This window comes from Castor canadensis, chromosome X (genome assembly GCF_047511655.1).
Source record: "Castor canadensis chromosome X, mCasCan1.hap1v2, whole genome shotgun sequence".
Taxonomy (NCBI): Eukaryota; Metazoa; Chordata; class Mammalia; order Rodentia; family Castoridae; genus Castor; species Castor canadensis.
Genome location: NC_133405.1, coordinates 7,073,176 through 7,093,710, shown reverse-complemented (window position 1 = coordinate 7,093,710; position 20,535 = coordinate 7,073,176). Strand labels below are relative to the sequence as shown.

The 20,535-nt window shown below is 36.8% G+C and overlaps 1 protein-coding gene across 16 annotated transcripts in view; it reads left to right on the top strand.

Moving 5' to 3' along the window:
• Positions 1 to 251: 251 nt before the first annotated feature.
• The window catches only part of Fmr1 (fragile X messenger ribonucleoprotein 1), a 38,504-nt gene continuing 18,220 nt past the window's right edge, over positions 252 to 20,535 (top strand). For 5 of the 16 annotated variants that reach the window (XM_074063776.1, XM_074063771.1, XM_020185029.2 and 2 more), the window contains exons 1-7: positions 258 to 486; positions 11,280 to 11,332; positions 14,598 to 14,691; positions 17,174 to 17,245; positions 17,899 to 18,047; positions 19,300 to 19,393; positions 19,493 to 19,609. In XM_074063776.1, the coding sequence (XP_073919877.1) occupies positions 436 to 486; positions 11,280 to 11,332; positions 14,598 to 14,691; positions 17,174 to 17,245; positions 17,899 to 18,047; positions 19,300 to 19,393; positions 19,493 to 19,609 (630 nt within the window). In that variant the 5' untranslated portion in view covers positions 258 to 435. Of the gene's footprint in view, positions 487 to 11,279; positions 11,333 to 14,008; positions 14,117 to 14,597; positions 14,692 to 17,173; positions 17,246 to 17,898; positions 18,048 to 19,299; positions 19,394 to 19,492; positions 19,610 to 20,535 lie in introns of those variants that run through there. The other 11 variants (XM_074063770.1, XM_020185028.2, XM_020185025.2 and 8 more) reach the window with 8 other exon arrangements.

Sequence of the window (20,535 nt, the reverse complement as noted above, 5' to 3'; positions counted from 1 at the left end):
TTCCCGCCTTCTGCCAGGCCCGCGCACGCCCAGCCCGCGCGCCCTAAGTAGGAGCCCGTACTCTGCCCGGTTCTCAGCAGCGCGCTTGCGCGCGCTCCCAGGCCTGAGGGAAAGAGGGCGGGGCCAAGAGGGCCGAGCCCGCGGGAGGAGGGGCGGCGCCTGTCACGTGACCCGGTTTCTCTGTTTACACGAGGAGTAGGCCCAGCCTTCGGCCTCAGTCAGGCGCTCGGCTCCGTTTCGGTTTCACTTCCGGTGAGGGGCCGCCTTAGAGCGGGCGGAGAGCCGACGGCGAGCGCGGGCGGCGGCGGTGACGGCGGCGCTGCTGCCAGGGGGCGTGCAGCAGCGCGGCGGCGGCAGAGGCGGCGGCTCGGCCTAGAGCGCCCGCAGCCCACCTCTCGGGGGCGGGCTCCCGGCTTGAGCAGGGTTGACGAGAAGATGGAGGAGCTGGTGGTGGAAGTGCGGGGCTCCAATGGCGCTTTCTACAAGGTACTTGGCTCCAGGGCAGGCCCCGTCTTCACCCTCCCTTCCCTCCCTTTTCTTCTTGGTGTCGGCGGGAGGCAGGCCTGGGGCCCCACTTCCAAGCGCCGCGCCCGCGAGCCAGGGCACGCTTGGCGGGATGTTATTTGGGAGGAAAGGACCGGACTCAGGGCCTGTAGGAAGCCCCTGGAGCTCTGCTCAGTCTCCCACTAGAGGCCCCGGCGCCTGTCGGAATGAAAAAGGAGCAAGGAGAAGAGGGGGCCCCTTTTGGGGCCAAGCCCCGCCAGGGAGAGCTGAGATGGTCGAGGGCCGGCGGCAGGTACAAGAACCCTGGCAGAAAGGGCTGGAATTGGCGCTAAGTGACGGCGGCGGTTTATTCCTCCTTTCTCAAATAATCCTCTTCCAGCGGGTTTCGGGCCTGACGTGTGGGTAGTTGTGCTGGAGCGGGGGACGCTCCAGCCTGGCCGCCTCCTGCCTCGCCTAGAGAGCTTAAGATTTCCTTTGAATCCCGTTTTCCGGTCCACAATTGGGACTTCGGAGAGCTCCCCTGTTTGGGGCGAGGGTTATGAAGAAAGAGTAGTAAGAAGCGGTAGTCAGCACCAATCACAATGGCAACTGAATTTTAGTGGCCTCTCTTTGTGAATTTCAGTGGAGATTTTAGACCCAAAAGTTTCAGGAAGACCCTAACAGCTGAACTATACATTAAAGAAGTTGGCCTTCGGTGATACGGCCCCCTTCCCTTTTTATAAATGGGGGTAAATTCAGGGATACACATGTTTTCAGCGTCTTAAAAACATTAGCAACTATGCTACTTAAGATAGTTTTTTTTGTTTAAGTTCTTAAAGACCTGAATATATACCACGGAACTCCACGAAATTCACTGGGAGTATATGATTACTAGCAAATTTTACATGGTAGTGTTTGAAAATATTTGTTTTGTGCTGTTAAGAACTTGACTGTATACTCTGATCTCTTTTCTAGTGTTCCAGTCGACTGTATTGTTGAGATTTTAAATAGACATCTATGGGTGTAAAATGGTTTAGGTTGTATTACTGAATATCATTTCAAATCTTCAAAGGAAGATTGAAATACTTGGATGTAGCCGTGGTTTATTTGTTGGTACTGGATACTGTAGATCCAGCAATCTATAAATTTTCTTTTCCTCTTGAGTGTCTATAACCTCTATAATAATCTCTTACCCCAGTACAATATTTTAGCAACAGAAGGTGCACGTGGGAAGGAAGCATGCAAAATAGTTATTACTATTATCCAACATAATTTTTACATTTATTGTAGAATAATTTGAACCATTACAAATGGGACACATTTCAGTACAGGAAAGTGACTTTCATATACTATGTTTGACAATTTTGTGGAAACATTTACAGGTAAATGTATTTCCTAAATGAATAAGTTATGTAAATGCTTCAGTACTTTCAGCAAAAGTTAAAACCTTCTGTTGGAGGCATAAAATAATAACCCAGCAACATAAATCTGTTTCCGTTGAGTATTTACTCAAATTTTTTACTTGAAATTTGTTTTAATAAGTATCCATAGAACCATTGCTGTAGCCCTGGATTGGTAATGTGGTTTTGGTCACTAAAGTTATGGCATGTGTGTGTGTGTGTGTGTATAAAATATATACATACATAGTATTTTAATTGATCTGTGGCATCAGCTTAGGTTGGAGGCCACGGGTACTGCCTTTTAATGAAGTCAGCTTGTCATAGACGGCAAGTAGCATACTCTAGTCTTGAAGTATTGGCTCCAGTAATTTTGTTTGCCAACTGCCTGAAATATAAGAAATACCCTTCCTTTGCTAATAGTCCCCCCCTTTTTTTTTTGTTTTTTAACCAAGTTAGTTAATTTGAAGGTAACTAAAAAGGAATGGATTATCCTTTGGTTCCATGAGTAGACATGTAATAATACTTGAACAAGTGTATGTAAGGAATTAAGATTAGTTTTAAGAAAAATTTCAAAAGGTCTATATTGATGGAAAAATAGTTTCTATATCAAAAATGTCTTCATTTTTATAGGACTTATGAGTATTGCTGTGAGTTATAAAAGAAGAAGTAAACTAACTTGCCTCTCCCATGGGATGGTTGGGAAAGATGGGAAATAAAGACCAATAAAAATGAACAACTGGGGAGAAGTGTTACAGTTATGGAAAAATGGAACCTTATTCATCAAATCGATAGAAATACCTTTAAAAACTAAAGAAGCCAAACAACCTTAGTATAATTGAATTCAGACTGATTTGTCTAATAAAACCACCATAATGCAAAGATAATTCTCCATCTTTTGAGCACATTGTTCAAGTTTGCTGTATAAACTACATAGGATATATTCTAGGAATGGTTTGATTTTTTTCTCTTAAAAAATAGCTAATGCAATGGAAATATAATGGAGAGGGATGAACATGCTCAAAGTACAATGTATGCATGTATCTAATTATCTCACAGAAAACCCATAATGTTGTTAATGTATGCCAATTCAAAAATAAAATTAAATTTAAAAGTAGCTGAATCTTAAGGTTCAAAATTAACAAAACCATGGCACTTAAGGCCTAAATTTGAAACAGTTCTTTCCTATTTTTTACCTTTGGTGTTTATTCTTAAAAAAAACTTGAGCTTTATTAATCACTAGAGCCACTACTTTCAATGCTTAGGTATTTGTTTAACTTAAGTTATGCTTAGGTGTTTCTTTAACTTTGAAAAAGTTCGTCACATGTACCACTTACAGATCCCTGTGAGTATATTATTTAAGATATGAAGATACTACTTCTGCCATCTTCCCCAAATAGTTTTGTTTCAAATAGGAGTTTTGATGTGTTGAGAATAGTAATGAATTAACTCCACTTTTTTTTTTTTTGGTTTTGACAGGTTCGAACTCAGGGCTTTGTGCTTGCAAGGCAAGCACTCTATCACTTGAGCCACACCTTCAGCCCATTTTGTTCTGGTTATTTTGGAGAAGTTTGGAATATGAAAACAGACTTTCACTTCATTCCATTGCTAAATATTAAGCATAGTTACTAGCTAATTTATATAAAATGTACAATCAAGAGAATTTTTAATGAAGACATAGTGGCCAAGCATTTCATTTTTAGCTACAGTTACGGCTAGAAATTAATGTTTTAATACAGATAAACTTGGGTATGGTTTGTAGATTTGTAATTTTATAGACTTCCATAGAATGCATGTAAACTTCCATTAATGTTTTCTCTGAAGTCTCTCCAGCAAATTTTGCATACAGGTATTCTGTACTTCAAAGAAGTGAATTATTTAAGTCAACCACAGAATCTATAAAATTATCCTCTAAAATCTATATATTCTTTTTTTATATTTAATCTCTGTGGATACATATTTTTTCCCCTTCTGGACTGCATATTTTCCAATTCTGTACTCAAGTATGCTGATACTCTACAAATTATTAATTAAATGCAAAATTCAGTGGGATAGTTCTTGGAATTCTGATTCCTGCCTGGTATGGGAATGTGCATCCTGAGATGATTAAGATCATGATTATAATAGTTAACAGATGTTTGAGTACTTTCACGGCACCTGGCACTGTTGTAGGTGCTTTTCCTCTGTTAACCTTATTTAATTCTCCCCCCACTACCCTAAAATAGTACTGTTCCCATTTTTTTGGTAAGGATGTAGATGTATGGGAAAGTTAGATAAATAAATTACTAATAACTATTAGAGCTCTGAAGGTTCAGATCTGGGATTTGAAGTTACACATTTGACTTTCCAAAACAATGAAACCTGTCTTGAAGAAACAGTGTGAGTTCTGCCCAATTTTCAGTTTCATTGCAATCTTGGCTCTTATTGCTACTACAACACTGACTTAGCATCCTATAACTAGATATACAATTGTGTTACCATTTTTTATTATTGATACAAAGAGGTCATGAAATACTCAGTTTAAGTGTCAGCTCCTTTATGAAACATTTTTTTGGCAACATTGGGATCCAAACTCAGGGCTTCACCCTTACTAGGCAGATGCCATAACTCTTGAGCCACACCTCCAGTCCTTTTTGCTCTGGTTAATTTTGAGATAGGGTTTTGTTTTTTTGCCAGGACCAAGATCTTTCTATTTTATGCTTCCCATTTTTATGCTGGAATGACAGGCATGTTCTACCACACCCAGCCTTTTCTTTGAGATGGGATCTTGCAAACTTTTACCTGAGCTGGCCTGGAACTTCAGTCCTCCCAATATCAGCCTCCTGCATAGCTGAGATGACTGGCACATGTCAGAACACTTGGCTCTTCGTTGAAATGGAGGTCTCATTAACTTGCTGGGACTGGTATCAAACCGAGATCCTCTTGATCACAGCCTCATAACTAGGATTACAGGCATGAGCCACTGCACTGAGTGTCAGCTTCCTTTTTTTTAAAATTAACCCTTGCATCTTAACATACTGTAATTCTTCATATGAATGCTTATTAGAGAAAGATAAAGTTCGAAATCTTTGCCTGAACTAGGACATTTGCACTGTTGAATGACTATGGCATCCTGTGGTATAGCCTTAAGACCTCTTGGTCTTAAGTCTTTCACAACCCAATTAAAGTCCCTTTTTTTAAAAGTGTGTTTTATTGGAGTTTAACTTTCCTAAATGCAAAAGGACTTATGGCTCTGCATCTTTTATGAAATAAGCCCTTTTCCAGTTTATCTTTATTCAGTATCTCCTATATTTCATTATAATAACTTTAGGAGATTGGTTCAGTACCTTAATTGTAAATGAGGAATTTGAAGTCCCAAGATCACTTCAACCCTAACTTTCATCCAATACACTGACAGTCCCTTGATGCATTCATTCAATCTGTCTTCTTTGGAACCTCATAGGAATCTTCTTAGTCTGTCTTCAGAAACACCAACTTTGCTTGATAGGTTGCAGAAATATGTAGTTTTCCAAGCCAGTAGGTGGGATGATAGCACTTAAGGAGGCAGCTAGAGAACACCAGTATAAGTGTCAGAGGGTAAGGGAAGGGCTGGGGCAAGAAGAAGATGGTTGGAGAAACTATGATAAGATGCAACACTCCTTGGGGAGTGATGAAAGGCCATAAATTCACAGGATGCATTTGTCCTTGGAGTGTGTGTGTGTGCAGGCCAGTGGCCTTTTATTCTACTTCTTAATGCATCACCCAAAAAGTATTGCATGCCTTCTGTATTCACTTAATATTTAAACAGTGGATAAAATGACTGATTTTGAAACAAGCATGCAAATATCTATATGCATATAGGCCTCATTAACTCAAAAGCAGAAATATCTATATGCATATAGGCCTCATTAACTCAAAAGCAGTGGCCCTGTTGGGCTGTGATGGTCATTCTAAATATTTTTGACACTGTATCCAGAATTGCATTCAAAGCCTGTGAAAGCATTTTTTAAATAGTCACAACATTTGTAAATCTTCCTCTTGTGAAGGAATGTTTAACTTTAAGGAGATGGGCAAATGTGAATAAATATGGTTAAACTGAGCAATAACTTTTAGGCAAACAGGGAAAATAAGAATGCAGCAATGTACTCATAAGGTTAATGCTGAATTTTAGAGTGCTTTTATGGTGAATCTGAAAAATCTCCAACATTTGCAAGTATTTTAAGTCAGTACTATTTATTAAAGTGGGCCCTGAGCCATATGTGGCTATTGAGCATTCAAAATGTGGCAATAGTGAATGAGGGACTGATTTTAATTTTAATGTAAATAGCCATGCATGACTTGTAGCTACCATAGCAGACAGCACAGATTTAGACAAGGGTAACAGTATTTGAAGACATTTGATTTACTGAGAACAGTTCTTCACCCAATTGTAACAAGGTTCTGTTAGCTGACTAAAGAGTTTAACATTTTCAGTAAATAATACACAGTAAATAACTAATGTTACTGCCAAGATAGGCAAACATTATACAACTTTAGACAAGGATATAAACAGAAAGCAGTAACCTTTATTGGTAAATAAGGGATCAGTCACCAAGTAGGGGTTTTGATTTTAGTCAGTAGTCTAATTATCACCCAAATGTACATTGTTAATTTGGTATTAGCTATCTTGTCTTTTCACTGGAGTAGTAGAAATGAAGGGATGCCCTTGCCTTTCCCCATAATTTTATGTCTTCATGTATAAAACTAAGAGCCCTAGTGACCAATTCCTACAACTCTTAGTTTAAAATCAGGCACCTTTGTTGTTGAAATAATAGAGAGGGAACAACCCCTTAGAGCACTGGAGGCATGTGCCTTTATGAAATCTAGTATGTTCTAAAATATCATGGCCAGTATTAAACTAGAGTTCTTAAAACATGTTGTAGAAAATGTAAATATAACTGAGTAGAAATAAGCAAAATAAGAATGATAGGAAGAGAATGTGGATTTCTCCCCCCTTTAAACTACTGACTATAAGGATATATACATATATTTAAAAATAATAATTTAGCTACCTTAGGTACACCAGAGCACATGGGTACCTTTATAGTCCACCTTAATCTTTTCTGTTAGTCAGTTTTTTCTGTGTCTGTGATAAATACCCAAGAGAAGAACTTAAGAGGATAAGAGATTTATTTTTGATCACAGTTTCAGTCCATGGTCAGCATACTCCAATGCTGTGGGCCTGTGGTGAGGCAGAACATCATGGTGGCAAGAGCATGTGGCTGAGCAAAGTTGCTCATCTCATGGCAGCCAGGAAGCAGAGAGAGAGGGAGAAATGGGTCAAAGGTAAGGTAAGGTATAGCCCCCAGTAACCTAATTCTTCCAGCTGGTCCCACCAACTGGGAACCAAGTGTTCAATACATGAGCCCAAACCACAGTGTTCATCCACTGTTACCCAAAGGCTAATGCCCATCTCATAATCAAAATGCATTTTGTTCAACTACCAAAGTTTTAACAGAACATTGTTCATAAGTTTCCCCTAACACCCAAGGCATATTCCTAATGTGAGCCCCTGTAAAATAAAAAGGGAAATTACATGCTTCTAAAATACAGTGGCAGAGAGTAAACATTTTCATTCCAAAAGGGAGAAATGGAGGCATAGAAAGGGATGGGACAAAGCAAGACAGAAATCCAGCAAGAAAATTATTAAAATCATATATTCCCATGTCCAGCATCTGGGGAATGTAGTATGTTGTTAGAGCCAAAGAACTTGGCTGGCTTTGCTTGCTGCCTGTAACTTTCCTCAGTAGCCCATCAGCATTTCTGGAATCTCCAACTTCCTGAGGTCTCCATTATATCATCAGCTTTAGTTTCACAGCTTCATGTATCACCATCTCAGGGGCTCCCCTTAGGGATTGCAACCCTGCTACACATTGCTTCCTTGGCTTTTCAGCTTTCCTTTAAAGTCTGCGTAGAAGCCTCCATGACCCCACAACTCTTGCATTCTCCATGTCCAAGGTCTGCTGCCAGCTACAGTAGTCGCTGGCCCTACTCAGAACAAACTGTAGCAGCCTTGTGTGCTCTTCTCAAGGAAGAGTCTTGGTCAGATTGCCCTAGTTTAAAAGAATCTACACTTTTATAATCTATAGCCTGGGATGGGTGGAGTCTGGCCAATTCATGACATGGCCAATTCCTAAGATATCCTTAACTCATTTTTCCAATTTTATCCTTGTTATTTTGGAGATGGAGTCTCACAAACTATTTGCCCCTACTGGCTTTGAACTGCTGTGCTCCCAATTTCAGCCTCCCAAGTAGCTAGGATTACAGGTGTAAGCTTCAACTTGTTTTTAATGCCACTAATCTCTTCAGGAACCATGCCTTCCTTAGCCTCAATTTTTTTTATTTTTTATTTTTTTTGTGTGGCACTGGGGATTACACTCAGGGTCTCATGCTTGCTAAGCAATGCTCTACTACTTGAGCCATGCTCCAGTCCTTTTTGCTTTTATCTTTTCATTTATGGTCTCATGATCTTCCTACCTCTCCCAAGTAGCTTGATTTTACAGGTGTGCACCACCACATCCAGCTTGTTTGAGATATGGTCTAGCTAACTTTCATCTGGGCTGACCTCAAACCAGTCCTCCTCTATCTATCTCACAAGTAGCTGGGATCACAGATATGTACCACAGCTGATCCCTAGCCTCAACTTTAAATGTGCTCCTTTTTCTGCAAAACTGCACATATTCCAGATCTTTCTGCTCTGTCTTTTGCTCCCAATTCTCACTATAAACCTAGCTAAAAACAGTCTGCAATATCCATGCCACAGCCCGAATGCTGGGGTACCTTGAAATTTCCTCCACTAGGTTATTTAGGCTGTAACTTTTAAGTTTAGTCCTTCACAAGGTCTCAGGACAGGGACAAAATGTAAATAAATTCTTTGCCAGAATGTAGAATGAATGGCCTCTAGTCCAATTCCAAACAGAATCCTCATTTCCATATGAAACCTTGTGAGACTAGCCTTCATTGTCTGTATTTCTGTTGGTATTGTGGTTTTCTGAGCTCCACCAGAATCACCCATACACTCGTTTACAGCAGTATAGGAGTTTTTTAGTCCACATCTCCAAATGTTTCCAATTTCTTAATCACAAACCACGTCAGAAGGTCTCTGAACCATATAGTTTGGTAGTTATATACCAATTAGGCAGTTTTTTGACAAATACCTGAGAGTATAACTTAAAAGGAGGAAGGATTTGTTTTGATTCCTGGTTTCAGAGGCTTCAGTCCATGACTGGCTTACACCATTGCTATGGGCATGTGATAAGGCATTGTGGTGGCAAGAGTGAGTGGCTGAGCAAAGTTGCTCACCTCATGGCAGCCAGGAAGAAGAAAGAGACGGGAAGGGACTTCAGACAAGGTATAGCCTCCCCCAGTGACTGACTCTCTCCAGCTAGTCCCTACCAACTAAAATTTCCAGCACCTTTCTAAATAGCTGGGTACCAAGAGTTGAACATATGAGCCTATGGGGAACCTTTCATATTTAAAGAATAACATCTTTTTTTTCAAGGAAACTTTTTTTTTCTTTTTGCTGTGCTGGGGTTTGAATTCAGGGTCTCAAACCTTGTACTTTCTAGGCACTGTACCACTTAAGCTACTCTGCCAGCTCAAGGAAACGTTCTTTTTAGGATAGCTTTTTTTATTTGAGCATTTTTGAAGTTTGGTGTCTCTATTTTATGTTGCTTCTATAGCAGTGTTTTTCCCGGGCCCTGCCTTAGCTACTATAGTTTGTTTCTAGGAGAAAGTAATTAATGCTTGACTCATTTGCTTCAACTAGGTATTTGGGGAAATTTTACTTTTTAAAAGAATCCTGTGGGACCAGGTGTGATGGCTCTCAGTTGTAATCCCAGGTACTCAGGAGAAAGAGATCTAGAAGATCACATGGTTCGAGTCCAGGCTGGGCAAAACCTTAGCAAGACCATATCACAACAAAACAAGCCCGGCCTGTTGGCACATGCCTGTCATTCTAGCTATGTGGGACATCTTACTTATGTAAGATGATCAGGTCCAAGGCCAGCCCTGGGCAAAAATCAAGACCTGATCTGAAAAATAACCTAAAGCAAAAAGGGTTGGAACTATCACTTAAGTGGTAGATTGCTTGGAGCCCTGAGTTCAAACTCTTCTGTCCCCCACCCCCAAAAAGAATCCTTTTTAAATGAGGCTTTTGAGGACATATTTATCAAAATGTTTGCCTTAAATCATTTGTTTATGTAAAACATTTATTTGGCATTAACTGTACTAAAAATTGTGCCAATTGCCAAGAATGCAAAAGCCAAAGATTTGTCTTAATCCTAAGTCATTTTCTTTCCAATAACCAATGTGTATATCCAGTATACAAAGTCATAAGAACTTCTATGTTTTCTCTTAATAATTTTACAGTTTAGCCCTTATGTAGGTTTTGGATGCATTTGGGTATAAGTTTATTGATTTGCCTGTAAATATGCAGTTATTCTAGCACTATTTGTTGAAAAAACTATTCTTTCCCCTATTGAATTGTTTTGGCTTCCATGTTGACAGAGTTTTATTTCTATCACATCCCAAGCTGTTTCTCACTGTCTAAGCCTTTGTTCTTGCTGCCTTGGGTCTAGTAGAATGCCCCTCCATCCTCCCCTGACTAGTTTTATCCTTATCTCTAAGGGTAAGTTTTATCTATATTACTCTTCAGTATATCTTTCTTTATCAACTTACCACCACCACCCACATGTAGACCTTTTCCCGGGGCTGAGATAGGAACCTCTTAGGAAATGATCTACTTAATTATTCATTGAGTTCATACTAAGTACTTTGGAAGGTAACTGTGAGTAAAAAAGAATAAGAGGTAAAACCACCCTTAGGAATCTTCACTATCAGTTAGAAAACGGGCAATAATAATAATAATAGTGGGGCAGGTTTATACTAGGGTAAGCACAGAATGCTATGAGAATGCAGAGTACAGGAATTTAGTCCTCTGAGATTTCCCATAAAAGATGATATCTGAACTGAAACCTAAAAAAATAGGAAATAAGTAAAAAGAGGGGAAGGACAATAGAAAAAAAGGAACTTAAAGGAAGTTAAATTACAACAGGTCTAGAGTGATTGACATATGGCTGTGGAAGAAGATTCTTCTGAAAGTTTAATAATTGTAGCCCTTTATACTCACCACTGTATTGTAATTTTCAACATACTTGTCTGTATGACATGTTAAATTTAGTGAAGCATTTTTTTTTCTTGTTTATTGTTTTAAATATTCCTACAGCTTAGCATATGGTATGGGACAATATAGATGTGACAAAGGAATATACCTCAGGTACTGAGTCAAGCTGTATTTTATTCTTAAACAGACTGATCTCTAAAAGTTAACTAAAATTGGTCTTAAAGCTTCCAAGTTAATTTTTTGTACTTTTCTTATAGGCATTTGTAAAGGATGTTCATGAAGATTCAATAACAGTAGCATTTGAAAATAAGTAAGTATCTTAACACATAAATTTAATGTTCAGGATCTTTAATATTTTATACTACTTCCTCTTATTGCTCCTCAGTTTTTTAAAAAAACTTCAAATCTGGTTTGAGTGTTTTTCCTATTAACTTACCAAAAGTTCCTGAACAACTCAATAAATCAATGGAATGGAGTCTGCTAATGATTTCAGAGGTCCCTACTGTGCAATCTTCATCTTTTAGTCCCCGTACCTGTGAAGAGAGAAACCATATTCTTCCTTATTAGTAACTGAGAGTTTAAGTGGGAATAGTTGTAATTTTTTAAAAGTTAAAAATTAAGGGATTCATGGATATTTTCAATAAAATCTATGGTCTTTATAACATTAAAACTGATGGTTTTAGTTGTCTTGTATATTTTATCAGAAATAACTGTGTTTTTATCCAATAACTTAATTTTTATCCTTCATATATTTATAATCAGTAATAACAGCTGATCTTTTCTGCTTTCTTTTGTTAGATCATAAACTAAAAATACTTATAGATCTAGGAGCATTACCTATGTAAAAGTGTCAATAATAGAGATATTATCATTTCATTGGGTGAGATAAGTAGGTTGACTAAATTCGTTGAGTATTAATAAAAAACATTTTCCTAGTAGCCATTCAGGACACTAAAGTACATATAAACTCTTTAGCCATAGTGTAAGTGTGGCCATGATCTTAGGATTTTGTTGTACTCTGATGAATGAGTTACAAAGTTTTGAGGTTTCTGTATCAAGAGAATTAATAGTATATAAAAAGCAGGGTGAAAATCTGTAGGGACAAAAAGTAAATTAGTGGTTACTTAGTACTTGTTAAAGGGTGGGAGAGAGGCCTTAAGTGAAGGATACAAGACTTCTTTTTGAGGTGATGTAATGTCCTAAATTTCACTAGTAATAATAGCTGATACCTGTGCAAACTACTGAAATGTACACTTGAGTGAATTATAAGGTTTATGAAATACATTTCAATAAATCTGCTAAAAGGTGTGTGTCCTAGATCTACTGAGCAATAAATAAAAATATCTTGCCTCTAAAAAAAATTAAGAGCAGACCTGCATTTCAATTTCTAGAAAATTTTGTAGTTAGACTGCAAGTAGATTCTTTTAGCTAGCTGCTGAACAAAGTAGTGTCCCTTAGATACCTGAAACACATTTAAAGAGACACAGGTAAGATGATTGAGAAGATTTACCCCTGTTCTCAACTTGAGACTAATATTATCAGTTTAAAATACAAGCTTAAATAACAAAATACTTTTCTCTTAATACAGAAAGCCAGAAGTCCAGAATTTGCCTTTTTTGTTGTTTGAAGTATCCGTGGTTATATATCATAGGCAACAACAGCATTATATCTTTACCGGAAGAATCTTTGTTATCAAAGATTGGAGAGTAATTTTTTTGTCCACTCACACTCTTATCTGCTTACCTTCTTCACTAAGCAAATAGTTTCCCATAATAGGAGAGTTATCTTCATTTGCCACTCTTAGTTTCTCCTATAAACTGTAAATCTAAAGTATTATTAAGCAAACACTGTTTTCCTCTATACATATATCTGGTTTATACACTGATTAATCAGATTAGTTCATTTTGGTTTTCAATCATAAAATTTGGTTTGTATCATAAAATTACTCCATCTATTTACCTCCTAATTTTTAATCTCCCATGCCATATCTACATAAAAATTTCTCTGAAGCTATCGTGGGAATTTGAAATCCTTCAGCTGTTTTTCCTTGTGTTCATGGAATATGTATGATTGACTGAGCACACCAGCAGGATTTGATAGGTCTCTACCAAAGTAGTCTCTTTACCCTTCCTTGTGTGTCTCCATTTTGGTTGGGAGGGAGGGAGGACTTCAGATGATATTACTCTTTCAGTCATAGAGGAACTTCTGTTATTGTGATACCAGATTATTTTGGGTGCTTTGTTTATACCTTCCATATTTCACATTTTTGAGTAATAAATTTGAATTTTTACCTCTTTAAAGAATTAGTTTTCCTTCTTTGGAACCAAGAAAATTTTATTTTGCATTAGTGTGTGCCTTACGAATCAAAGATACTGATGAATTTGTAAGCATATTAAAAATTAATAATTGTCAATATGTATAAAAAGGTTTTTCTGAAGTAAAGATTTTTTTAAAAAACTTACATAGTTTTCAAGTATGTATAAGTCAGAGGAAAGGTTCAGTCTAATTTCAGCTCTCATCAGATGTCTATAAATTGTGATGTAATTATTTATCCTCTTATATAATAGGTCTTTAAAAACAAAGACAAATGGCGGTGGCAAACCTAACCAAGGTACAATGTAAGCATAAACAGTAATGATACAATGAATCCCCTCATATAACTAATAAAGAATAATAATAAAGCAGAAAAGGGAAAATTAGCATTCCTCGATAGAGTTTTACTAAGAAAGCCCTTTAACAAAACATAGACATTATAATTAGAGTAGATGTCAGTATTTGCTGATGAAACTCACCATAAAGAACCTAGAAGTCACTGCTCCAGAAGTTGAATTCGCCAGTGTTTTAAAGTTTCTTTTAATATTTCATACGATTTTGGGTATAAAAGAATAATTCGGTGTTTTTAAAGCTGTTCCCTATCATTTTAAATTTTAAAAAATAGCTTAATCAAACTCCTATAGGATGTCTCAATCGGGTTTCTGGGGTTTAGGAGACCCCCACCAGCCCAGTGTATGCTGATAATGTGATACTGATCAGCATCCAGCTGCCATGGCAAGAATTGACCACCTCGTCGGATCTAAAATTTAACAGGGGAAAAGTGAGTTGTGAATTAATTGCTCATGTGCTGACTGCCCCATTCTGCTTGGGAATTAGAGGGCAGATTCTGTGGTTGATGGAATGTGATCTAAAAGTTTTTGCAAATAGAAGTATGTTGATGATATTACTAACAATTACTGATACTAGCATTTAATTTATACATTAATGAAATTTTTGTTGTGAATTAATGTTTAAACTCTTAGAAGTTGAAATTATTGACTGAAAAACATTTTAAAAATCAACTTGATCTATTGTGTTTAGAGAAATAGTTCATATGGGAGTACAAGGCTGCTATGCTGCATGCAGACTTGTTAAAATGTCTATATATTGTCATTATGCTCCACTCAGCAAAAACTGGCCATTTAAAACATTTGCTTCTTTAAACCAGAAAAAAGAGTCACACTTAAGCAAAGCTGATTGCAGAGTGATCACTGTTTCAGTTAAACACCAAAACCATGTTAAATATGTTTGCTTATTTGTAGCTGGCAGCCAGAAAGGCAGATTCCATTCCATGATGTGAGATTCCCACCACCTGTAGGTTACAATAAAGATATCAATGAAAGTGATGAAGTTGAGGTGAGTTCCCACTGCCATAAAGTTATAAAATACTGAAGGAGTGGGGGTATTTAATTTTTCTGGATTTTTTTAAATATACCTTTCCTTTAGCAGTGTTTAAACTACCTTTGAGTATTACAGCTGAGATGGACATGTGCTTTTGACTAGCCCATAAAAAACTGATTTGAAATGATAACATGATGCTTTAATTTGGCTACTTGAGCAGCACTCAGGGAATATCTTTGAAATTCAGTGTCCCAAGTTCCTTTTTCCATTAGTATATGTTTTACCATTTCCCTCAATCTCTGAATATTGTTGGATAGATAATACATTGTTCATTTATAAATGGGCTCTTATTTTTAAGCAAAATGGATTAGGAAAATTAATTGTACAGAGAAAAGAAACCATCATATTTAATAAAGCAGTAACCTAGAATTTCTTTTAGTAGCAGTGGATCTTCCTGATATATTTTTTTATCTACAACTTTTAGTGTATACACACAGGTAAAACTACTTTTTCACAGGATATACTGTGAACCACCTGCTTATCTCTCATTTAGCCCTGACCAAAAGGTGCTATGGAGATTTAGCACATGATCATAATCATTATGCTTGTGATTCTCTATTCATTGGGGGTTGGTTTTGTATTTAAGCTGTATTTATAATGTTTTTTGTGTTATTTTATATAGTTTTCTTTCTTCTTTCTTTCCTTTCCCTTTTCCCTTTCGTTTCGTTTCCCTTCCCCTTCCTCTTGCCCTTCCTTTCCTTTCCCACATTCCATTTTGAGATACTTCTCTTTTTTTCTCCACAGTACTTAGCATAATGACTTGTTATAGTTGAAACCATGTATATTTGTAGTATGAAGAAAGCACCTAAATAGACATTTGTATAGAGGTAAGGCAAAATGGTACTAGGTCCTTAAATTCTTATTTTCTGTTCTGGGTAACAAAAATGCGACAAAACAGGACAGAGTCTCTTCCCTCTTTTGAAGTCACATTCTAGTGAGGCTAGCTAATTTCATGGCAAGTGAAAGTTATATGAAGAAAAAAAAATGAAACGTAATATAGGAACAGGAGTTTTGCTTTAGAGAATAGTCAGGGAAGGTCTGTGAATGTCTATGTCTGTGTCTTCTCTCCATACTTATAAAAGGAGAAATAGTAAATTATTATTGATTTTCCAAATTTGTAATAAGTGCAAGCAGCTGGGCTTGTTTTCCAAAAGATAGTAATAGGGAACAGAAATGTTGCCTATACATCAAGACCATTAGCTGTCTTAATTCCCCAGGAGGCTACAGCTCTGTGATGATAAGGTCCAGTTCTTTTGGTATATCTGTATCACTGCTAGTCCTAATAGTGTTTGATGGAGGGATAAAGGGGACCTTTTTGTTTTTCACCTTAGTCACAAAGGCCTAATGAGATGCCATTGCTAGGATAACCTGACTGTGATATATAACAATTAGATGAGGTTATTTCTTTGGTGAGAGGAAAGTTGAAGGGCTGGAGGTATGGTTCAAGCAGTAAAGCACCCGCCAAGCAAGCATGAAGCCCTGAATTCAAACTCCAGTACTACCAAAAGAAAAACAATAGAGCAGAGTTGAGAGGGATGGAGGCAAGAGGAAAAGGTAGGTTAAGTTGGATTTAAAAGTCACTGAATTGTGTAACCATTAACTGTCTGTAAACGGGAGATGAGTTTGAGCCTTGACTTACTTGTTAGCCTTAGACTCTACCTTTCTGTCTTCTCTGGGCCTCCTCGCCCCACTCCTGTTTCTCACTTTTCCTTTCTACTTCTGAGTACTTTATTTTTTTTTCCATTTATACAATATTGTCTCCTGTCAACCTTAATTTGCTAGTGTCTTCACAAAAAGGTTTCATGCTACACATCGTAAGTGAACTTTGATGTGGTCACCAGACAGATTAGTTAGAAGAATTGACCCACAATGTGTGAAAAGATCAGGAAGGTGATATCCAGATTACCAGTGTGGACTTGTCCTTTTTAAGGGAAAGGAAGCAGGAGTCCAATGAGTAACTCCCCAGAAGACATGAAGGCCAGGGTGGTGTCCCTAGTGGGCTTGCACTCCGCAGTCACCCATTTCATGCCCAGGCAGTAGGCCAGAGTCAGTAAATTCCAATTCATTTGTATTTGTTAGAATAAAATAAAAACGAATTTGAACATTTTAGGTATGTTTTTGTAGTTCACTAAGTACATAAGGAAAATAAACCCATGTTTTTGTGTATCAGTTTTCCTTAAGCATCCATGTTCAGAGTACTAATTCTTACTGAAGTAGAACAGAAAAGTAGGAAAAGTGCTTTTAGCCAGGAGCTCCCAGGCAATCTTGTGTAGTTTCTGATTATGTATCTTTATCTCAGGGAACATACAACAGCGCAATTTGGTAGAAGGCATGTGGTATACTATTTAAAAGAAACCTAGTGAAATTTTTTTTAATTTCCTGCACATTTGTAAATTATATTAATCACAGAATATTTTGTGTTGTAATTTTCATGTAGGTTTATTCCAGAGCAAATGAAAAAGAGCCTTGTTGTTGGTGGTTAGCTAAAGTGAGGATGATAAAGGGTGAGGTAAGAAAATACTTGTTTTTCTCATACTGTTTCCCTTTTCTTAATCTAGCATTACATTTTAATTTAGATATTTTGAATTGATAACTGATATTGTCATTTTATTAATAATATGTTTTCACTGTATGTTTCATGTGTTTCAGTTAAATTTTTATATCCTCTAGATAATTTATTTTTAAAATAACAATAGATACTGCTCTTGCTTTAAAAACTATGACTAAACCAGGCACCAGTGGCTCACACCTGTAATCCTACCTGATCAGGAGGATCGTGGTTCAAAGCCAGCCTGGGCAAATAGTTTGTGAGACTCTATCTCAAAAAACCCCTTCACAATAGAGGACTGGTGGAGTGGCTCAATATGTAGACTCTAAGTTCGAGCCTCAGAATTACAAAAAAAAAAAATGCTATGACTAAGTCAGGTGCTAGTAGCTCAAGCCTGTAATCCTAGCTACTTGGGAGGTTGAGATTGGAAGGATCACAGTTTGAGGCTAGCCTGGGCAGACCCCCATCTCCAAAATAACCAGAGCAAAATGGACTGGAGGTGTGGCTCAAATGGTAGAGCTCCTGCTTTGCGAGAACCCTGAGTTCAAACTCCAGTTCCAGAAAAAAAAAAGTAAAAGCTATGACTAAGAATGACTTTTATTTATTTCTCTTAGTTTTATGTAATAGAATATGCAGCATGTGATGCTACATACAATGAAATTGTCACAATTGAGCGACTGCGATCAGTTAATCCCAACAAACCTGCAACAAAAGATACTTTCCATAAGATCAAATTGGAGGTGCCAGAAGACTTAAGACAAATGTAAGTTGTTATAGAAGAAATTCTAAGAACATACAAGTGATAAGCACTTAATTTAAAAGAATATAAATTTTAAATAGTGCAAGTGGGTTTTTTCATTCAATGAACTTGGGCACAAATATTTTATTTGCAAAAGTACTTGGGAGAAATTATTTAGATTTTCCTAATTATATGAGCAAACCAGGCTTGTACTTGTTTAAACTTAGTTGACTAGATATACGTAGCTAATGTATGTAACATGTATTTACTTTTCTAAAATAAACTTTTTTCATTAATTTTAAGATTTCAAAGCACAAAACAGATGTGATAATTCTATCAATAAGTCACAAGTCAAATTCTAGAGTACAAAGATTTCTCCAGGCTTTTTCTCTTCTACCTAAAACATTTTCAGATAAATATGTACTAAGTAAAAGTAGAGGTAATCTCTAACTTCTAATCCTTGGTCTACAATGATGATTGAAGACTTTAGAGAAGATATTCTTTTTTTTTAAGTCTTCACCAGGGGAATATAATAAGTCTAATATGAACATCTTGCAGTTCAGACAAGCATTATAGTTCAGAATGCACATAAACTCTCCTTTTTCAACTCTATAGATTGTGTATGCACGTTTTTGTAGCTTCTTGTTCATATATATTTCCTTCTCTTCTTTAAGATGGTCAACTGTTTTTTTTTAAAGAAACAAGGCTGAGCATAGTGGCTCATGCCTGTAATCCCAGCTGCTCAAGAGACATAGGTAGGAGAATCACTGTCTGAGGCCAGCCCCTAGCAGAAGTGAGTGACCCTATCTGAAAAATAACTGAAGCAAAAAGATCTGGATGTACTTCAAGAAAAAGCCCTGAGTTCAAACTCTAGTACTGGCATAAACACACACACAAAATCCCCATAGGAGAAAAAACAAAAGAAAATAAAATACCCCGAAGCTATCCCTGTAAGTTTTCAAAAGTTGAATCCAGAAAACAACTGACTTCTATATGTAACCAAAATCAGGAAGTCTGCAGAGAGTGGTTTCCTTTAGTTATCTAAGCCTGTCAGTATTCCTTTAAAAGCATAACTTTTTTTCTTTGTAATATTAAATGCTGAATTTAGCTATTTCCAAGATATACAGCAAAGGAACTATATTGAAAATTGATACACTATTTTATATAAATGGAGTTTAATATGAATCCATGATTCTTCTAAGATAAATCTATCTGCATTTATTTATGCCAGTAATTGGTAATCATTCATCTTAACAGTGGATATTTTTATTTCTAGGTGTGCCAAAGAATCGGCACATAAGGACTTTAAAAAGGCAGTTGGTGCCTTTTCTGTGACTTATGATGCAGAAAATTATCAGCTTGTCATTTTGGTGAGTATTTTTGAATTGCCTAGGTTTAGTTTATTTCATTTGGCGCATTTTCTTTGATTTTTAATCAAAATTTTAATTTGGTTAACTTAAATCACTTAGTCCATCAATGAAGTCACTTCAAAGCGAGCACATATGTTGATTGACATGCACTTTCGGAGTCTGCGAACTAAGTTGTCTCTGATGCTGAGAAATGAAGAAGCCAGTAAGCAATTGGAGGTATGTTACTTTTTCGAGCACTGCTTATAAGGTTACCTAGAAATGAGAACTACACCTTTCCAAAACTTAAATATGGGAAGCTGGTTATTGATTTACTATTTCTTAGTAATTCCTTAGAGTTTGGAAAATTAAATTACACAAAGCATAATCATATTATTCTTTCCATGCCTGACATTTCAAATTTAAACATCAGTTCATGTATTTTAACAAACTTGTTTCCTATTCATTTTTAGTACAAGTTGGTCAAAGCTGCTATAAAATAAAGCAATGCTTCTTCCATATGACATATTATCATTAAAGTTCTAAGCAGTATTTAAATAGCTAATCATATTCCTTTCATTATGTATGTTTATCTCTGTTTAAAAGGGTATAGAACTTCTTCATTCTAACTGATTGTTACTCTTTAAAACTCCTGTCTTCAGATTCCTGCCAGAGGCTGTTTCCCTAACTTACTATTTTGTCTCTTAAGGTGCATTTTATCTACTTTTATTAATCCTCCAATAATTTTCATCACCATGCATTTATTTTCATTGATAACTATCTAGTACTCCCATTCATTATCATAGAAACTAAGTGGACCTTATTTTATCGTGCCAGCTCAGGTAGATTACTGTCAAATTCAGTTCATCATTATTCATTTCATTATGGGAAAAACATCAGTTGAAATAGTAAAGAAAAAAAAAGGGGAGTTCCAAAATGCATTTTAAGAGAGATGGTGTCGAGTCTGTATTTCTGTACAGTCCTATGAAACTTGCTACCTTCCAACTTCATATATAATTGCTGAAATCTTAGTAAGAAAGGAAACATTTACTTTGTTTTCCTTATGAACATGGAGCTCTGAGATGTTTTTGATTATATTAGTGTGGAGCTCTGTTTGACTTGTTTTTTGTTCTGTTTTTTGATGTCCCTATGTTCACAACTGTCTG